Source organism: Corvus brachyrhynchos, unplaced genomic scaffold (genome assembly GCF_000691975.1).
Source record: "Corvus brachyrhynchos isolate BGI_N302 unplaced genomic scaffold, ASM69197v1 scaffold14, whole genome shotgun sequence".
Taxonomy (NCBI): Eukaryota; Metazoa; Chordata; class Aves; order Passeriformes; family Corvidae; genus Corvus; species Corvus brachyrhynchos.
Window position 1 is genome coordinate 17,847,974 of NW_008239110.1, and position 20,359 is coordinate 17,868,332.

Sequence of the window (20,359 nt, forward strand, 5' to 3'; positions counted from 1 at the left end):
CGTGTGCGAATGGAAAAAGTGGGGGTGAAGGGTGGGGAGAGTGTCATTTAGGGAAAAGATGCTGTTGCATCCGCCAGCAAGGGGAAAACATGGGCAAGGATACAATATTACAGTGAAAAATACGACGTTACTATGCTGATAGCCTGCTTTGCCAGCCTTGCCTTCAGCTTGGGTCAGTTCTTCTCTAAATGGGAATGGACAAGTCAAAGAAAATGAGTGGGAAACTGTAGATCTCTTCAAAGGTGCCTTTACATGCAGAGATACACAATATACAGCTGGGAGAGGGGCCAAGCGATGCCAGGAGCACGAGAAATGAAGGATGCGTTCTCACCGCTGCCGGTACCGGGCTCGGGGGACAAGGAGGATGGGGTGCCCGCGGCAGCGGGGCTCATCCTGGCCCAGCTCCCTGGGAAGTGACAGGTGAGCCTCCAGGCTGCCTGCACGGCATTTGGGTCATTTCTGCGTCCTCCTTGCTTCTTCAAAGGGACAATGACAGGGCCAAATGCTCCCCAGAGCCCCGGGGCTGAGCCGCTTCATATATCTGCAGAATACCCCCATGCGCATTAAATACCACAGAGCAAACAGCCCGCAGCACCCGATTGCTGGGAATGCCACCTCCTCCACATAGCCCAGGCTCGCCTGAGGAAGAGCTGCAGAAATTGGGAAGTGCAAGTCTAATTCTGCTTCGTCATAGACCTTGGTCGTTGCTAAGATTTAGAAACAGCTAAAACAGTGAAAAACTTACTAGGCATCCTAACCCAATAATAATAGAGAAGTCTAATAAACTGCAAACAGAATGGAGCAAAGTTAAAGGCCTGAAATAGGCAAGACTACTCTTTACTTTACATGGGTGGTTCTTCCTGGGTCTCAAAGCACGCTGAAAGGAGAGACAACATAGACTCCAAGACTTATACACCTACATGGAGTTCTTATGTTAATTGATGGTTGGAAATGTCATTTTCTCACTTTCATTAATTAAAGTTACTAAGGAAAAAAGCCATTCTGATATGCCTTTTTGCTGCAGGAATGCTGAATACATAGTCAATCTATTTTTAAAAGGCTATTTTTATTAGTGATTTATTTTAGCATTGCTACATGTGCAGGTGTTTCCCCCACGATCCCACTAGATGGTGCACTAATAAGAGTATAATGCAAATCCCTTCCAAATGAAGGCCCCGCCTTGATTATCTCTGTTTGTCATGTAAACTCCATTGACTGACCCAGTCACTCCTGCTTTATAAAACTTTAGCTGAGATCATTGTCAGTTTTCCTCCAGAAAACAGTACATCGCCTGCTATGTAATTTCCAAAGTGTATTTCCCATTAAAAAAGTGACCATTCATCAATGAGAAAACTTTTCCTGCAGATCACCACTTGGGTACTTTTCCTTTAGGCTTAGAGGTAAGACACAATCATAACTGATCAATGTGCATTCTCATTTTATGAAAACAAGGTATCAAAATGCTTTCCTAATGAAGCTGTGTGCTTTATGAAGAAAATCCTGGTCCTCACCTGCTGTTAGCTCACTTACCAGAAGCATGCACCTTTTATTGTTAAATATCTAAAAGTCCTTGTGATAGGATTATTTAAAGTAACCAGTTGAAGAATGATGTTACAGCCTAAGAGTGAAAAATGGATTATAAAATAAGCTTTTCATTGAAGTGTCTGTTCTATAAAAATGCTTACATAGCCTTTTTAATAGAATCATAAAATAATTATGAAGGTACAGTTACTAGACTATGATCATATTTATTGATCAGAACTGCTAAGAGCATGGTACACCCTCAGAATATTTTTGTTAACTCCTATAGATAAGCCATTGAGTGGGAGAACATGCACTGTTTCACCCTTTTAAATAAAACAGCAAGATTCCTGCAGTTTCCTCTACTAGCAATGGTGCATGGACAGGAGTTGTAAATAAGCCATCTCTAAGTGTTCTCATCAGAGATGCTGATGGAATGATGCTATGCATTTGTGTCCCTAAATGCGTTTCACTGGCTCCTCTCCAGAGCTCTCACACCAGCATTACCTGGGGATTGAGTTCAGAATCATCATTCACCTACCTTTGCTGTTTCTTGTTGAGCATGATCAGATTTCAAATGACTGAATTAAATGGGGAAAGCTCTGGGTGAAGAAAAGGGGAAATGGTTGAGCCCCTGCTATGCACAGTCACTGCATACCATGGAGGATGCTCTGGATATTTACTGGTTGAAGGTCAGAGTATTTGTCATTTATATTCTTGTCATGTGTGTAAAACTGAAATGAAAGGGATGTCACTTCAACCATGTCCTGTTTGAGGATCCAGGCCCAGTGTGGTGTAAAATGTCTGAAAGAGATGGAAGTTAAGCCACACCAGCATAGTGCAATTTTGAAAAAGCACACCTTCCTCCTAGCCCAGTATCCACATCAGGACCCACTTTCCTGACTGTATTTCTGCCTCCCAGCTCCTGCTCCTGCCCTGGCCCCTAACCAGCAAACACACAGGCCCAGCAGCATGGGTGGCACAAGCTCCAGGGCCCCAGTGACGCAGAAACGAGTCACTCATTTCTGTGCAGCTCCCTGGGCCTGCACAGTGTATGATGAAATGAAGGGGAGCAGCCCAACAGTGGCCTCATATTCCTGATGAGTGTCCTCTTTTCAAGGCATGAGCAGTGTGTAAGTGGTGTGTAATTTACCCTATGGGCCAATTTCATTCTCTGCTATCACAACCTCACTTGCGCACATTTAGCTTTACATAGGAAGAGTAATGTTGCCAGTATTTGGCAAAGAGTCTGGCAGAGCTTCCCAGACAGTTATTACTGATGCATTCCACCATCAGCAAGAATTCCTGTTACTATAGCTGTCATCTCTGTTTGCTAATGTAATAAAAATATCCGCTCCAGAACCTGAAATGAGATTAGGTTCCTATTATACCCAGTGCTGTACATAATTATGATGGATGATGATTTCCAGCTTGAACAAATTTATGGGTTAATTATTCTGCAGAATGACCAGTAAAACCTATTTATTTAAAAAAAAAGAAAAGCATTGACTGTTTGCATGTTATTTAGGCTGGTACTTGCTCTGCAGCAAGAGTAATTAGCAAAGTATCATATGTTTTAAATAAACAGAGAATTCTATTCTCAATATTGATAATGTTTCCTACAAAAAAGGAAAAAACTCACTAGCAACTTATTTTCAAATCTTTCTTTGCCTTTCGGTTTAATTTTCAAAGACATGTTATACTTTCATCTGCAGTAGTGAAATGAGCTGGCATTATTTTTTCAAAGCCCAAGGTTTAATTAAGTAGTACCTGAAAATACATAATTCCTGTAGCTTCAGACAGACCGTTTTGAAATAACACACATTTATAAAAGGCATAAAATGAAACAGCATTACTTTGTTCAGATATAGAAATACAAACCTACAGAAGAAAAAATAACAAAAATAAAAGAATCTATGGATTGTTGACATCATGGCATCACTGTAAGTTCAGCAGCTAGCTCTGATAGAATCCAGTAGGTCTTTATTTGGAAAATGAGGTCATTGTTGAGCAATCAATATTCATTATTTTACAGCTCATCATCATCTTCATCTCATCATCATCTTTGTCCTCCTCTTCATTTTCAATTCATAATTAACTTAATCTCTTTCTGGAACTATGCAAAATAGAAGAAGAAACTCACACAAAGGGATCCTGACAGATTTTGGCTAGGTAAACCAAGCAGACATCAAATGTAAGGAGGCACAGGGCAGAGTTATAAAGATGAGGAAAAGGTTGTTTCATGATATTTCCAAAATGTAGTGCCAGAAAATTGGGAAAGTGATCTTGGCTACTCCCAGAATTTTAGCAGCATTTCCTCCTTGCTTGTCTGCTTTACCATTGCTATTGTACACATCATTACTCTGAGTTCTGCTTTTCCCTTTCTCCATCACTCCAGCCTGCAGCTTAGCCAAAAAGGAGATCTAGCAACAATCACAAGATGTTATGGCACAGTCCTTACATGGCAGCACAGATGGTGGTCACCCACTGAGGGGCTAAAGCTCATCCACAGAAGAAACCTATAAAGACAGGTTATTCAACAGGACTCAAAAAAAAAAAAAAAAAAAAAAAAAAAAGACAAAGTGACTAATTGAATGCATTCATGGCATATACCCTCTGTAATCCATTGAGAACTGGTAGAAAATATCTCAAAAACCAACCAGCAACTTGGTGGACGTTCCCTTTCTCTAAAACCTTGGCTGCAGTGAGTTCAGAGTAAAAGGTGTCAATGTAAGATGTTGTTAAGTTGCCTCTAGGACAGGACTCAATTTGAGGCTTGCAGATTTCTACACAGCTAAATGTCAAAACTTCTGTTAGTGCCTCGATTAAGTCTGATGACCCACAGATAAGCATCTAGTGCCATTTTAGATGTCCAGATGTGTCCCATCAGGCTCCCAGCTACTGCTTCACTGGTGCAGGATGCACCAGTGTAGGCATCTCAGGTTCCTAATGACATCTTAGGTGGCATTTGGCAAATGATTCATACCTTCTGCATAGTCACTGACCACTACACCCTGAACTTAAACAGCCATTCCAACTGTAGCTGTAATCAGGACTTAGACACTTACCAGAATTATAAACACCTACCTATAAATTTAAGAGTCTTAATCTCAAAACTCAGCTAATGGTCTAGGTCTTCCACAGCTTTCCTATGTCTTTCTGTGATAATTTGGCACCAGAACTTTTATAAGAATCCTATTCTGCCCTTCACTCTTTAGCCTGATCCTGTGGGTTTGGTAACCTTATTATAGAAAATCTGCAAATATGTGCAGAGGGGGCAGGTTTTTACCTTCTGCTACAGCATGAATAGACAGAGGAACAGTAGAAGCAGCTTTGGCTTCTGTTCCAAGAAACAATGTATATTAATTTAGCAAACTGGGGAGACATCAGACACTGGGAGAATGAAGCAAGATTAAATTACATTGCAACTCCAAGCACAAGGCTTCCTATATGTTGCAGTTTAAAACCACCAAAATTTTATGATCATTCTCTATTCAGGAAATCTCCCAAAATATCACATAAGCGTTCTTTCTTGTCTCCTTCCTCCAGATATTTTCTTTAGTTTCAAATATTTTGAATACCCATATTTTCTCTCTCACCATTGTCGTAACCTTATGGACAAAACCAAAAAGGACTTGAAATAAACAAATGTGAGAACATATTACATCATCTCAATGTAACTAAATTGTACTAGGAAAGGAAACTGTTCTTGCCATTCAAAAAAAAAAGAAAAAAAAAAGAGAGTTTTACCATTTTTCTTATTGCATATATTAAAACATGTAGCAGCTACAACAATCACTGTATTGCACTGGTGTCCTACAGAATATCTACTGTGCCATTCCTTTTTCTTATTCTTACACATGTAGAGCCTGATTCAATTGCCTGCTGCATGTAGTGAAAAACTGACCACTTTTCAACAAGTTGTCAGGCATCTGTATGTCTCTTACTGTTAGCTGCATGCTTCCTATAGCTGTTTTTCTTCTAGTGTTAGTATTTTTTCCCCTCTCTTCTTATCTGGCCATGGAAAAAGAGACCAGTTCATGATTAAGAGAAGGCTCAAATAATGACAATTTACGTCTTTCTACTTTGGAGCAAGAAGAGCTTTTTAACACATATTAACTTACAAAGTTAAGAATTCTATCACAAAATTTAAAAATGCCCATCATACTGTTCCTTCTCTTTACCCTTCCTTCTTCAGAAAAAATTGCTGTCTTAAACTGAACTTTTGTTGAGTGTGCTATGCAGCCCCGCAATCCACAGGAAAACCCCCAAAAACAGGGTGTGTTATCTGATATGGCTCAATCTGCAGTGAAGTCATGCATAGCCAATGTCTTTTTTTATTGAAACTGCTGCACATAACATCTAAGATCTAAATATCTCTAAGTAACCTCTGAATCTGAGTTCCTTAAAATAGAACAAGACAATTTCAGAGGATTATTGATTTTCTAAAAGGGCCATCATCTGTGCCCCTTTGCTGTGAATATTTTTCCTCACAGCTACCAAAAGAGCTGATTTGGGATCTTTAAACAGAATATAATATTTTGAGAAGGCTATGGGCTTATTAAAATTACCTAAACGGAGCTAGAACACTCATATCTCAAATCTTCTGTCATGTGTATTACAGCCCTATAGCCCATAGTGCTGGCTTTTTCTCTCCCTAAGCAGTGAGCACCTCTGAAGTAGTTAGTTGAGTATTTTATCATTAATGCAGAGTGGTGGGAATGTTTGTAGAGTAAACACTCTCTCAGTTCCATTTAAAATCCTGCTATGTGTAGCACACTCCTCCTCCAAGACAGGGGGTCTCCATAGGGTGTGCTGTGTAATTTCTCTTCATACTTCTTGCACAAATGGCAAGATTTAACCTTAAGCTTTGTAACTGGAAAATTCTGGTCTAAAGCACTCGCAACAAATTCCTCCACCTGCTGCATCCTATTTTTATGTAACTTTTTCTTTTATGTTTTCCTGCTTTTAGTTACATTGGTCTGTGTTCTATCCATTTAAGTACTCATGTAGGACACACCTGTATGATCAGCTTCAGAAGCAGCACCTCGGTAAGCGAACTGTAGAAACTTAAACCATATTTAAAGGTGAATATGGAGAGAAAAGAAATCACTGCCTTCCCCATCTGTAGCATCTTTGTCCAAATTAGTCAGCTGAGAAACTAGAGGACTAAAACCAGAATAATTTAGTTCAGAAAGTCGATAAAAAGAATAAATTCAGATATTTTGTCTCTTATCTTTGAAATTAAGAACTCTTATATTTACTTCACTCTAGGGTTGTCTTGATACAAAAGAAGTGTTCTTTCTTTCAATTTATTGATCTTGTTATCCATTGTCTCTTTTTTAATTTATGACAAATTTGCAGGTATTAATCCCATAATAAAGTGAAAAATCCCAATAGTTCATCATATTCAAAACATTCTATTTCATAATTTTTTTCTGTCCAGACTTTTTTTCTGATTGTGGCCCCAAAGTGCAGTTTTTAGTGGTTAGTGATGAAGTACACGAATTGCAAAATATTGACAGAAAATGCCAAAATACACATAGAAAAGAGTTGAATAGTTGAACGTGACAGCCTCTGGTTCAATAGTTCCCTGCAGAAGAATTAATTAATAGCAGGTGTTAAAAGTAATCCCAAAACTCCACAAGAGTTCTGCAGGTACAACCGATACAGCCCTTCTCCAGAGTTCCCAATTTCCTTTGCTGTTGTTTGCAGTGAGCAAAACATAAGTAAACTGGGAATAATCAAACCAAAATAAGCAAGGTGTTAATAGGACTTGTTAATTCACATTTCAGAACAAAAGGATATTTTGAGCTGACAGAAAAGGAAGGGAGAGGGGAAGGTAAGGTGGTGTGCTTCACAGCACCGGCAGAACAAAATAAATACAAGCCATCAAGTAGTCCAGCCTGTGGAAAGCACCATATACCAAAACATAGCTACCTGGACATGGCCCATGCAAAGTTGCCTTTTTACACTGAGCAGTGTTTTAGTGGTAGAAAAAGGGCAGAGGTAGCTGAACTGGCCTGGGAAAGGGGCAGGAGAGAGCAAGGCAGGTTGAAGCAGACCTCCCCACCACCCATATTCTGCTGGTTCCAGGCACCTGCACAGCCCTGACCTGCAGCCAGACCACTGGTCCCAGGCTGTGCAGATATCACTCACTCCCTGCAATTTCCATCAAAGGAAGCAGAAATGGCCAATATAATTGCCTGCAATTCCTTCCTTGCTTGTCTGATTGTGAGTCTGCGAGATTAGAGGTGATGTTCTGGTCCAGTGCTGCTCCACAGACTTTAAACATAATTTTCAAACTCTGTAGAAACGTATCTTCTTCCTCCCTGAGTGGACCATGCTGCACTGCTGGTGGCATTGCTTGAATGAGATGTTGATTTCTGCTAAATTGTCACAATGAGAAATAAAAATCACTATCACTATTCTTATGGGCTGATAAAAAATGATCAGCCCACAATATCAGAAAAGCCAGATGCACCAGAATGTCCTACGTCACCGAACAGGGTCATCTTCCTTCTCTTCTCACACGCTAGAGGAGCTGCATGGCAGCACCCAGCCGTCACTTTGGCATCTTTTCAGTGGGAAAGGGGCACAGTGCAGTAACCACTGGGAAGACAGAGCTGAAGCTTTGCCCATGCAACATTTGACAAGTATGATAGGGTTTTTATTTATATTTCATTTACTCCCTTTTTGAAAATCTAACCTTTAATTCCTCTGAGGGAATGTACCTACCTTCCTAATGATAACATTTGCAGAAGCAGCACAGTGCAGCACATGGAGAGGCAGGCAGTTTTTCAGAAAGTAGACCATCATACCATAAATCAACCCACATTTAAAATATTTTTCAGCTACAGAATGAAAAGTTACATTTATAAAAGCAGACTGAGGTAGGTTTACCATGTCTGCAGTCCTGTGAGTCGGTAAAGATGATGGAGTATTTTCAATTGGAAAAAGTTTTGGCTCCATTCTCCTCCCCTAGTTTGTTTGGAAAGATTGGTGTGACTAGGGTGCTAATTTTCAGGCAATGATAACTAAATAACTACCTCATATGACTTAAGCATGAGTGTTTCCACTGACTCATGGATACAATGGTTCTTCAGTGTCTTGGCCATGTAACTTGTGACTCTGTACGCACAGCAAAGAATCTGGATAATATATCCTGTACATGTTTCAGTGTGCTGGGTCATTTCCTGGAATCTGGCAAGACACTTCTTAGGTTATTATCTTGCTGTATCTAAGTCCACTCATAGGTTACCTGTTACTGTATGTGGCAAATATTTGTATAAATGCAAATACTGAAAACTTAGAAGAACCTATATAAGTATTTGCAAAGTTTTCTGAAAGTAATTCCAGAAGTTGCTAATTAATTTATAATGAATACAACAGGAAGGCAGTAAAGTACACAGAAAATAGCAGTCTGAGTATTGCAACTGCAATGACTATTTTCAAAGTTTTTTTTAATCAAATGATAAAGCATAAATTATAGACCTGCAGGCAGAACTGAAATAACCCGTCCAGAAGGTGGCATTGCACAAGTCCTTAGGTGCTGAGGAGTTAATAAAAATATCAGCTATTGGAGAAAGGCAGTCAAGAACAACAACAAAACCAACCAACAAACCAACAACAACAGCAAAAAAGCCAAACCAGTTAGTGTTTAACCCTGAGAAAACCAAGCTAAAGGTGAGCAAGAATAAAATTGACAGGCTAAGAAAATTCTTTCATAGGGACGTCAGTTTTGGTGATCTAATGCAATGGGTGAAAGATGGTATAATTACAGTCAAGAGAGAGAAATCCAGCAGGAAGGTGAGGTGCTACACACAACTGCATCACAAGATGTGCAGGGTTTGCAGGAGGAAGCCCCAAGGTACCAGCTGGATTTTATGGAGCCGGCTGTGCTGTGGGCCATAGCATAACACTGAGGAAATGTCAGTTTTGACAATGGAGCAGGCCAGAAACTTGGTGGGAGAGTGGATTTCTGGAGATGATAGATGGAAGCACCCACAGACATATTTCCCACCATTTTGGACAGGATGGTTCCCCACCTCTACGTGCACACAGCACAGGGACTAAACCCATGCTTTGCATTTCTGGGCCCTGAAATCTTAACAAAGTCAGACCAATACTACACCAGGTGTGAGGTCCAGAGGCTGGATGAAGTAATGATTTGGCAGCTTGCGATATTCAACAAAGTACTGCAACACAATCAGTCCTTGGGAAGAAAACCAGATAAAACAATTACTTACACATTGAAGAAAAAGATCTGTTGGGGAAAGTTTTCTTGGGAAAAATAGGTCCATTAGTACACTATCCCTTCTTTGAGTCAAATCTTGCCTCTCCTGATTTATTTAGAACATATCTCTATGCCTTCAGAAGATCTTTTAAACCATCATGATTACAGTGTTACATCAGGTCTACAGACAAATATGACAGTCACACGTGCTGTGACAGTTCTGTCAATCAACATCTGATCTGAAGGATGAGGGGACAAAACCTGGCTCTTGGCTCTGCTGGTGTTGGGTACCTGCAGTGTCAGTACACTTCAGTCATGCACAGGCTCTGAAACTAAAGTGTCTGGGGGTAGTATCCCAAGTGCGGGATGGAGGGCAGTCCTGATGGGGGCTGGTGGCTGAGGCCAGCTGCCTCCCTCCCAACTGGTGTCACCTGCAACCTACTGCAGTGACAGCCTCTGCATGCTGGCACAGAGCAAGAGAAAGCTGTGCTAAATCAGAGTAAAAAACCCTATTTGCCTGTTTTTATTTCCTCTCGTGCTTCAAAAGGCTCCCTTTCTCTTCTTCTCCATCTTGGTCTAGTCTGCACCTCAAAGCACTAACAGATTGCTTTTTTGTGTGTGTTTAACTATCCTTTCTCTTATTAAATAAAACCCAAAGCAGCTTGGACTCCTCTTTTTTCTCCATCCTTCATTTTGGTAGAAATGAGTAATTAGAAATAAAAGTGAAAACATTCCTCCTTTCTTACAGGGAAAACTGGAATGTTCTTGGTTTACGTACAGATAAAAAGATTCATGGCTGTCTTTTGAGAAACTGCACATCTTTTTTTATGTCAGTGTTCCCTGCAAAATCTCATAAATGCTCTGTTGCTGCTGCAGCCATGAAGGCTGACACGCAACTGATCCAGAAGGAAGATAATTTGATTAGGCTATGTAAACAGAAGAATAAATAAATTACTGTAATATATTACTTTTATAGCTATATATGGATTTGTCAGGAACTTCTTGGAGCAGTTACTTTCATTTGCTTAATTTTCACTAAAGCTGATTAAAATGTTGTAGGGTTTTTTGTTAAAAAACATTGTAACTGAAAAATGGATGCTATTAAGTACTGATTCACCTGAACTTTTCTGACTTCTTTGGCATATTTTAGTTTTGAGTAGAAAAATTAATGCCTGTAAACCAAAATTTTTAATTTAAATATTGTATAATTAATTTTGGAGCTTGTAAAATAAAAATAAACACAGAGCTTGCAAAAGTAAACCAATCTATTTCTCAGTTTTCAGATGATGTTTTTGCAACCCAAGGATATAACCTTTTTTTTTTTTACCCTTGTTTTGTTACAAGGTGTTGCTGACCCTTTTTGTTAAAGCTGCTTTTGCCTGTGGATTCCACAAGAGGGTAGGAAATCCTTCCTCAATATTTAGGCTGTGACAAAAAAAGATTAAAAGAAAAGAATAGAATTTAACTCTTCTGACCACAAGCAGGCACTGCAGATATACCTACAAGTTCCTGAGCTGCAAATCATTTGAGAATAAAAATATAGCACTGTTTTGAATAAAAATCACTGGCTTTGAAGAGAACTCTGAATGTTGTTGTTTGAGGCGTTGTAAGAGGGAGGCTGAGTGCAGATTTCCTGGTTGGGATGATTTTAACCACATCTAGCTGTTCTGCATGTTCAGACTGGGATGTACCAGAAAGGAAAAGGATCATCGAACTGCTCTCAGACTGTTGCCCTCGCCTGGATGTGGAAGCTTGAACTTCCTCCTGAAGCCAGAATTGCCCTTCCTCTGAGGGCAACATCAGCTCTTGCTGGAATCAAGACATCCTAACCCTTCTGGCTGTTTCCCTGAGGAATAAGAACACCATCTACATTTGATATAGACCAGAATTAATGCTAAAACAGTCCACTGTGCAGTCTGGAAAAATACATTACTGTATGAGTATGTGTTTCAAGAAAAAAAACCCCAACCACCCCAACAAAAAACCCCAACAAAAACCAAAAAAACCAACACAAACACTCAGGTTCTCCAGTGTACCAGAGGGTGTGGTTCACAGAAAAAAAATCCCTTTTATTCTGGTGTGCTAGGTTTTGTGCCAAGCAGTGGAGTATTTTTTAGCAGCAAGTTTTGCACCATCAAGCTTAACAGCAGGGAGAACAACATGGCATGCCACAGAGTCACTCAGGAGCCAAATTACACTGATCTGACAGATCTGAAAGAGCCCTTGGCCAGAAGAATTACTAAAGACCTACTGACAGGTTACAAGTTGTTTAGCAAAACTAGCTAAGTAGATACTCATTTAACATCCAAGGGCACACAGTGAATGCACAGAAGGACATGACACACTGAAACCTCACAGACAGGTCACTATTGTTCCCTGAAGATGTGCTGTCTGAGACAAAAGTTGTCATTGTAGGAGATGTAATGTATTGGGTTGATTCTAAATTATTTATGCTGTATGTTAATGAAGTAATTTAATCATTACTTAAATGTCTCCAATTGCACTGTCACCGGCTAGACATTTAATACTTAGAAGAGCTTTTGGAAATACCTGTGTATTTAGAGACTTTAGACACATAACATTAATGCAGCACATTCTTGTGCAACTAACAGAATGGATTTAAACTCTGCAAAATAGTTTTACAGTGGAAAATACTGCTGGCAGCAAACATGAAGACACTTAAAAAGGACCTGTAGTTGTGTCTGAGATTAGTGTTATATATAATTTTTAGTGATCCATCATTTGACTCATGATCTCACTGCTGGGAGGATATCAGGGACCATATATAATTTGTTAACTTTCAATAAAAACCCATCATGGAGCAGTTTTAACACAAAGACAAATCTATTGGCATGTAAATTTCTCTGAAGAAGCCAGGTTGAGCTCCTTGCAAACAATACCTGGCACAGCTGGCTGCAATACCATCTCTGCTGCAGAGAGCTCACCTCTCCCTGCCATAGCTGACACACTGCAGGCTCTATGTATCACCTCCAAACACTCTGTATTTCACATGGCTCAGCTCCAAAAGGGGAACCAGAAAGTTCCTGGTGATATCTCAGATGGTACCCTGGCCCCTATAGTGTTGTGTGAAAGGTGTTTTATGCAAAGGTTGCCCTCTGCTTCTCCAGAGAGCTGGCCTCCAGGAACACACTGCAGGAGCAAAAACAGATTAAGAAGAGTTTAGGCAAACCTGAGGCAACAACACAGGCTCTGAAAGTCAGGGCTAGGCTGTGTTGGAGATCGAGCTCTCCAGGGCTGAGTCACTGGCTGCAAACAACCTGCTTCTCAGTTTTCTTGCTCTCTCTGAGCATGGCTCCAGCAGCCCTCATGTTTAATCCAGAGGTCCTCTTGGGCATGCATGGAGCAATGGTATGGGACAACATATTATCCACCTTCCAGCTGCCTAAAGACTTTATTACATCCAGCCCTGCTCTGTTCCCTGGTCTGGCTGTTCAGCTAGTGACAATTGTGCACAAAGAAAGTATTTGTGTCAACTTAAAGACCTCGGGGGTTATGTTTCTATTGGGAAAGGTGAGAGCCTTACATAACACTTCAGACAAGTCTGTGACCTTTCAGATCCTTCCTGTCTTAAGTGTTTCAAGGTTGGCATGAAACTGGAACTCTTCAGATCCTAAATAGCATGTGTTCGTGTTATCATAGATCTATTAAAAAGTTTTCAGCAAACAAAACAAGCAGCCATCACTGGCATGGCATGGCAGAATAGATGTGATAAGCCAACAAGTGGATAAACATGGATGGCTTTTTGGTACTCACTCTTTAATAAGAGTAGAGTATACACTGTATGCATAGAGAAAAAGGTAAGTTAGAGGTACAACTCGCAATAAAAATGTTGTCATGGCTGTATTCAGTAAAGGAAACTCAATTAAGCTTATTTTAAACGTGTAACTGATGTGAATGTTGACAGTACCTCTTTCTTCTGACTTCAGAGGGAGCTCAGCATGGCAAGGAGCTAAATTAGAGGTCCCAGTTCAGTGTGAAGGTGTGGTGAGCTCTCACCAAGCATATTTTATAACATCTGGAGCCTGACATCTAAACAAAGACAAGCACGGAGCTGAGTGTGAGCCATGCTCTGGTTCCTGAGTACTCCTTCCCAAGTATGAAGCACATGGAAGATAAAGGGTGAAAATCTGATTCAGGGTTTTCAGGGGAAAAGATCAACTTCAAGCCAAAATAACTCTCCCATTCGATTTGCTTGGGAACAGCAGGAGACTATACATCTGCTAATGCCCCCTTCATAAAAGGGTGACAAATACTCACTATGTGTGCCTGGGATATGTTCAGTTTAGGGTTATTAAGAGTGAACCCTAAGAAAGATTAGCTGTATAACTACAAGATTAGGTGAAATATTGAGTTTATGGGCTGTATGTAAATATTTCTGAAATTAAAAAGAAAAACTAATGCATTAAGAGATTCTAGAAGGACTTACATTTCTGAAACACTATCAAGGCATCAAGAGTGAAAACAAGTGATAAATAAAGATCATATGAGTCTAATTTATTAAAGAATTATTAGATGAGATAATTCTACAGGACTGACTCATAAAATCCATATTGCACTCATACGGAAACATGACTATTCAGTAATTGACTGTTTCTTCTTCATTTCTGGAGCTACTCTCACTAGTAGAATCTATTACTGTGACTGATCTTCAGATAAAATTTTTATTGTAGGAAAATGTGGATTAAATATTTTGCCTCTTAAGATATATTTAAGTGTTTTCTGAAACCACTGATAGAAAAATCCATGTAGTAATGGATTGCAGAAAGAATTTAGATACCCAAGCCAGTTTAGAGAATCAAACAGATGTAAAGGAGTAGAAAAAATTAAAAATGGATCAATTAAGATTGCAAAAAACTAGAGAAACCAACATATTAAGAAACCCAACATAACAATAGTCAAAGTCTTAACAGCTTTCCCGTCTTTATTCTTAGAAAGCTCATATTTCTTATTATTTTTTGAGAGCCTGTGTTCCAGGCTCAACTCTGATGTGTGCCTTTGGGAGACTGTAAAAATTTTAACATAAATCCCTATCATAATGCAAGCAGGAGCAAATAAACCAACTATAAACAAAAAAGCCCCCCAGTTAGTTGAACACAATCAGGCACAAGCCCGAGCATTTAATCAGCAATTCATAACCCTCAATTCCAGAAGCGTGAGCTTCTGAGAAAACCACACCAAAAGCAAAAGCAGCGGGCACTGGCCAGCACACGGCTACAATTTGCCTTAAGGCCATGGGAGTCATGGTGCTGGAGTCATGCAGAGGGTGGCACATTGCGTAAAACCAATCCACACCAATTCAACAAAGATGCAAAATGGAAGCTAAACTGAGCCTCGGGTCAAAACTGTAATGAACCCTGCAGAATATAATCCCAAAATCCCAGCAGTTCTCTACAGACCTCACCATACTGTAGGGCATAATGGCAAAGCCCAGTAGGAAATCTGTGACAGCCATGGATAAGATGAGGAAATTGGTTGGAGAATGAAGCTGCTTGAAATATGAAATGGAAATTATTATGGCCAGATTCCCAAAGATGGTGAAAATGAAGACTGCTGTTATGAATAGATACATTACCCCTCATACTCCCACTGACCTACAGTTCTCAGGACAGGATCTGATTCCAAACTCAGAGCAATCAGTCAAATCCTTTGAGATATTTGGAGAAATCATAATCAATCCTTTATTAGATTTTTCTTTTGGAAGTGCAGTTCCATTCAGCAGATTTAATTTTCATAAGTTTCCAAAATATTCCAAATCCTAACACGAGAATACAAGATAAGGGAAGTCAAGCGCATGAATTTTATTACTAAATGAAATGCAGTAATTCAGAGGAAAATTTTCTCTTGGCTTAAATAGGGACCAACTACAACTAATTATTCTTCTAAAATGGTACCTGAAATTTAGTAACTGGAAGCTATTATAAAACTAATTGCAAATAATACTTAAAACAAAGCAGTTGAAAGTTGAAAGAGTTAAGTTGAAAACTTAATTACCTCTTAAATTAACTAAGCCATATGATAATATACATTTTAATTTGTATCTGGAGAATTTTGTAAAATATGGTTCTTGTATTTTGTATGCATCATAATAATAGTAAATTTAAAGTGATAGAAGAAAAACATACATAGAAAAAGAAACCCCTTAAGTGACTTCGGTCTGTAAATACTACACAGGATTTCTGTGTGTCTTAGAATACTGATTTTTTTCCACAGGAGAAATGTTATGCAAGGTGGTATACCTCAGCTTTCTTGAGATTTCAGTTAACGAGCTACTCACCTAGATGCTCATCTTAAGGGTCAAAAATCAGTTGCCAAACACCCACTTACCAAATTATTTATGCTGCTAAACTCACCTGCTGTGCACTACAAAGTACCAGCAATGAAGGCATTTGATGGAAATCAGTTGTAAAATTGGTATGATAACCAATATTCTTTTCTGTCCCTACATATACACTTGTTTTCTATCATTATAATCCCACTGACTAAAAGGGTGTGGAGACAGGTTGAGGTTTATCTCCTGTAATAGACTGTGGTCCAGCTGCAGTAATTATAAAGGAATACACTAGTGAATAATTTCAAGGGGCAAAAAATTCCTTTCATTTTTTCTGGGAAGAACTGGACCCATTTCTTCCACCTCTTTTCCTGATAACTTGTTTTGGACAAAGAGCAAATTTAGAAGCAGAAAGAAATACTCTTCTCCACAGAAGTTTGACCACTTAAAAGGAACATAGGATGCAGCTCAGACCACTGATCTTTTTTTCCAATAGGTATCACCCTGGAAGGAAGAAAATACAGAAATTGTGCATCAAAAGATTAAAAACAGATATGGGCAGCCAGTTTTATAGGCTAATCCTCCCTGCATCTCTTAATAATACCATAAATAAATTCTTTAAGTAGATATTTTTCTGATCTGCTATTGTACTGCAAAACTGCAATGTGGATAACAGGCAGATCCCCTCAATAATCTGGCTCAGATTAATGAAAGATGGGGATTTATTTTTCTTTTATGACATTACATTTAATTCCCAGTAGATTTTGACTTAAACATATGTATGCAATTTAAGGATTTACACCAACAGGAGATAAAGAAAGCCAACTGTCTGTGTTCCCAACACCATTATTTTTGTTTGCTGTATTAATTCCTTTACCCTCATGTATAGGGGAGCTCTTTTGGTGACTTAAGGTAGACACAAGTCATATTTTGCCTCATTATTTCCATGGTGGGCTTAAATACTGATTGAAGAGAACTATTGGATTATTTTTTACTAAGTACTTTTATTTCTCTGGGCTACTTTCAGTAAAACAACAGTAGCAAAAGACAAGCTCAAGTTTTCTCAAAGATTTGTTTTCTCCTCTTGTAACTAAGGAAGTCCAAAGGGTATGGCATGCACTCTATTTTCAGCGATCCCTCTCTAACTGATAGCTTTTAGTCCGTGTGCTATGAGCACCCAGTGTTGAAGGAAATTGACTTTTCCTATACCTATGGGAAATAAGAAGTCGAGACATCTAGGAGCATGCTGTGGAGTTCCCGTTGTCTAAGTTACGTGTGGATCCAGTCTCTTAAGAAATTAATTTGTTTTACAAAGGCTGTTGCACAATCATTTCATAGAAACATTTTCAATTACCCATGGAGCTAGGATTTAAAGTGGCAGCATGAAGGTGAAAAGATCTTATTAAAAAACCTACAAAGTAGGGAATTAAATGCAACTGGTTATGCAAGACCATGTAACATTATGCAAGACTCAGTAAATATTATGGGAATTGAATTTCACAGAATCACAAAGTCACAGAATTGTTGAGGTTGAAAGGGTATGTCCTGCCCCATCATCCAGATTATTAATGAAGATGTTGAACAGGATTGGACCTAGCATTAACCCTTAGGGTATATCACCAGTTGCTGGCCTTCAATCAGACTTCATGACAATGATCAGCACCCTCTGGACCTGGCCAGTTTTCAATCCACTTCACTGTCTTCTCATCTAGCCCATACTTCATTACTTTCTTTCTGAAAATCTTATGAGAGAAAGTGTTGAAAGCCCTCCTGAAGACTAGGTAGATAATAAGAACTGCTCTTCCTTTGTCTACCACGCCAGTCATTTCATCACAGAAGTTAATAAACTTTAGTCTATGTCTAATGAAAAGAGATTAGTCAAAAAGTGCTTACAAGTAGACAGTCTTTTTCTGAATTAAGTCTTTAAGTGCAGTGTGTGGAAGTAGCATCGTAGGTAATGAAGATGACCAGAAAATCTGCAGAAGTAGAAGAATTTTGTAGAACACTCTGTCTTATGTTTGACTGCATCCAGTATTTTCTCCCTTGTTGAATGGATATTAATGCATTGTAGAGGACAGAGAGTGCACAGTGTGCACTGCCTGAATGAGTTAATGATCTAAGAAAATCCACACATTTTTCAATATTTACACATCTTGACAGCTCAGTTTTTCTGTTTGGACACTACACTAATGTATTTTTTTATCTAGGAGTTTGAAATACTCCATTTTGGAGTGACACTCTCCTTTGTGAGGTTTCCAGAAGGGTCCTGCTTGGACAGTTGGTGCGCTTCTTTTCCCATCCTCTTGCCTCTGGTATCGGAGAGACCATGAGATTTGGACACAGGTGGCACCACCATGCATGAGGCACTACACCAAAACATCAGGCACTAAGGCAGGATACAGGCAGCAGTTCAGGACTCTGGAACTTGCTGTCAGTTTTGAACAAAGTGTGAAGGTGACATTGCAAATGGTCCTCACTGGTGACAAAAGGAACAGACATAAGTTTACTGGTGAAACAGAGCCTTTCATCATACTGGAGAAATTGCTTTGCACAAGTTTTCAGGGAAGTTAAAACATCTGAAATTACCCACAGGGGAATAATTTGTTTTGCAAAACGTAGCCATGTGGAAAGTGTTTAACAAGGTCACTAATTAAACGTGTTGATAAGGAATTTGACAATACCCTTTGCATTTCATTTGCATTATGATACTTTGAGCTTTCAGTGAGGTATATTCTGCTCCACCAGACCTAACTCATAAACTGATTGGACAAAAGCATGAGGCATTTTTCTTATGCTTTCCTAATTTACCCATGTCTTGGGTTCAAATAGAGTCCCTGTGGCCTCATTAACACATCTCATTTGCACATCACCCTCCCACTGAGAAATAGCTTTTCACCATCTGTGATTAGAGCTAATGAGAGAAAGTAACCTGGGACTTCATTACAGCCACTGTGCTAGAGAAGGTTCTCTGTAAATAGAAGGCAAGGAGGCTCTTTGGGAAAGTGCCACCTTTAGGTAATAGGACACCAGAGGAAAAAGTTATTTCTGAAACTTTCCGAGTTGGGCCATGCACAAAGCTGGCTTATATTTTAGTTTATTAAGAACAAGGAGGGTGACCTTCTGGGTGTGGGTGAATGCCACCAGCAGTGTGTGTGTGGAAACTCCTTCTTAATTCTGCAGAGAATAAATATTGCTGACACCTTGCCTAGACTGGTTTGCCCAGAGAGTTGTTGATCTGTACACTGAAATTTTTTTACTATTTCTATTAACACTAAATAGATTATGGTGATCTCATGCAGCTACAATGTTTGGATGCCCTCTCTACTGGTTTTGGTTTGGATAGGGTTAATTTTCTTTGTAGTAGTTTGTGTGGTGTTATGTTTTGGATTAGTGATGAAAACAATGTTGATAACGCATACACAACCCCCATTTAAGAAAGACTGAGCTGTGCTTACACAGTATTGAGGCCTTCTCTTTGAGTAGCCTGGGGGTGTGCAAGAGTTTGGGAGGGGACATCTGACCCCAGCTGACCAGAGAGATACTCCACACCATAAAATGTTGTGCTCAGCAGTAAAAACCTTACCGGAAGAAGGAGGAACTGGAGAATTGGAAGTTACAGTGTTTGTTTTTCCAAATAACCATTACACATGGTGGAGCCCAGCTTTCCTTGAAATGGCTGAAGATCTGCTTTGCAGACTGGAAGAAGTGATGAATTCTTTAATTTGCTTTACTTGCATGCATGGCTTCTGGCCTACCTATTAGAATGTCTTTATTCACAATTTTTCTCACTTCAGGAATCGGGCTCTGGTTTCTATGGGTTTATAAAAATTAGCTTTGCAGTAGGGTCTAGGCACTGTCTGCAGGGACATGCTCTGTTTGAACTGCAGTCTGTCCTGCAAGCAAGTTGGAATCCTACTAATTTAGAAACTCCTCCTACAAACAGAAAACAATGCCTGAGAGATGCCAGAACAAGTTATGAAAAGAAAATTACCAAATGTAGACTCTGGTAGAGCTGGAATTGTCTGGAAACACAGTAATGTTTCCAGATTTTCAGGGAGATAGACAGGGATATAAGGAATGAGGGAAAAGAAACAACTTCATTGACTTCCTGAAGGGACTACGTTAATACGTGCTGACCTTACTAAATATACTTTAAATGCCTTAGATGGGCATCATTTGTCATAGAGGATCTATCTTTCCTTCAATCTAAAATACGACCAGACGAAAAGAGGTATCACCTGGCAGCGCTTCTGAAATTGTTACTTCAAGTGAGATCAAAGTGTCTAAGTGATCATGCATTTTATTTCAGAAAG

At 39.4% G+C, this 20,359-nt stretch overlaps 2 protein-coding genes across 2 annotated transcripts in view; both read right to left on the bottom strand.

Moving 5' to 3' along the window:
- Positions 1–20,359, bottom strand: part of STX7 (syntaxin 7) — a 60,130-nt gene that overhangs the window by 31,216 nt on the left and 8,555 nt on the right. The gene's annotated exons all lie outside the window — the stretch shown is intronic.
- Positions 13,733–15,461, bottom strand: TAAR2 (trace amine associated receptor 2). Its single transcript, XM_008637967.2, is given in 2 exon segments — positions 13,733–14,864; positions 14,866–15,461. Coding segments are annotated over 2 exon segments (1,035 nt in total). The 5' UTR covers positions 15,447–15,461; the 3' UTR covers positions 13,733–14,410.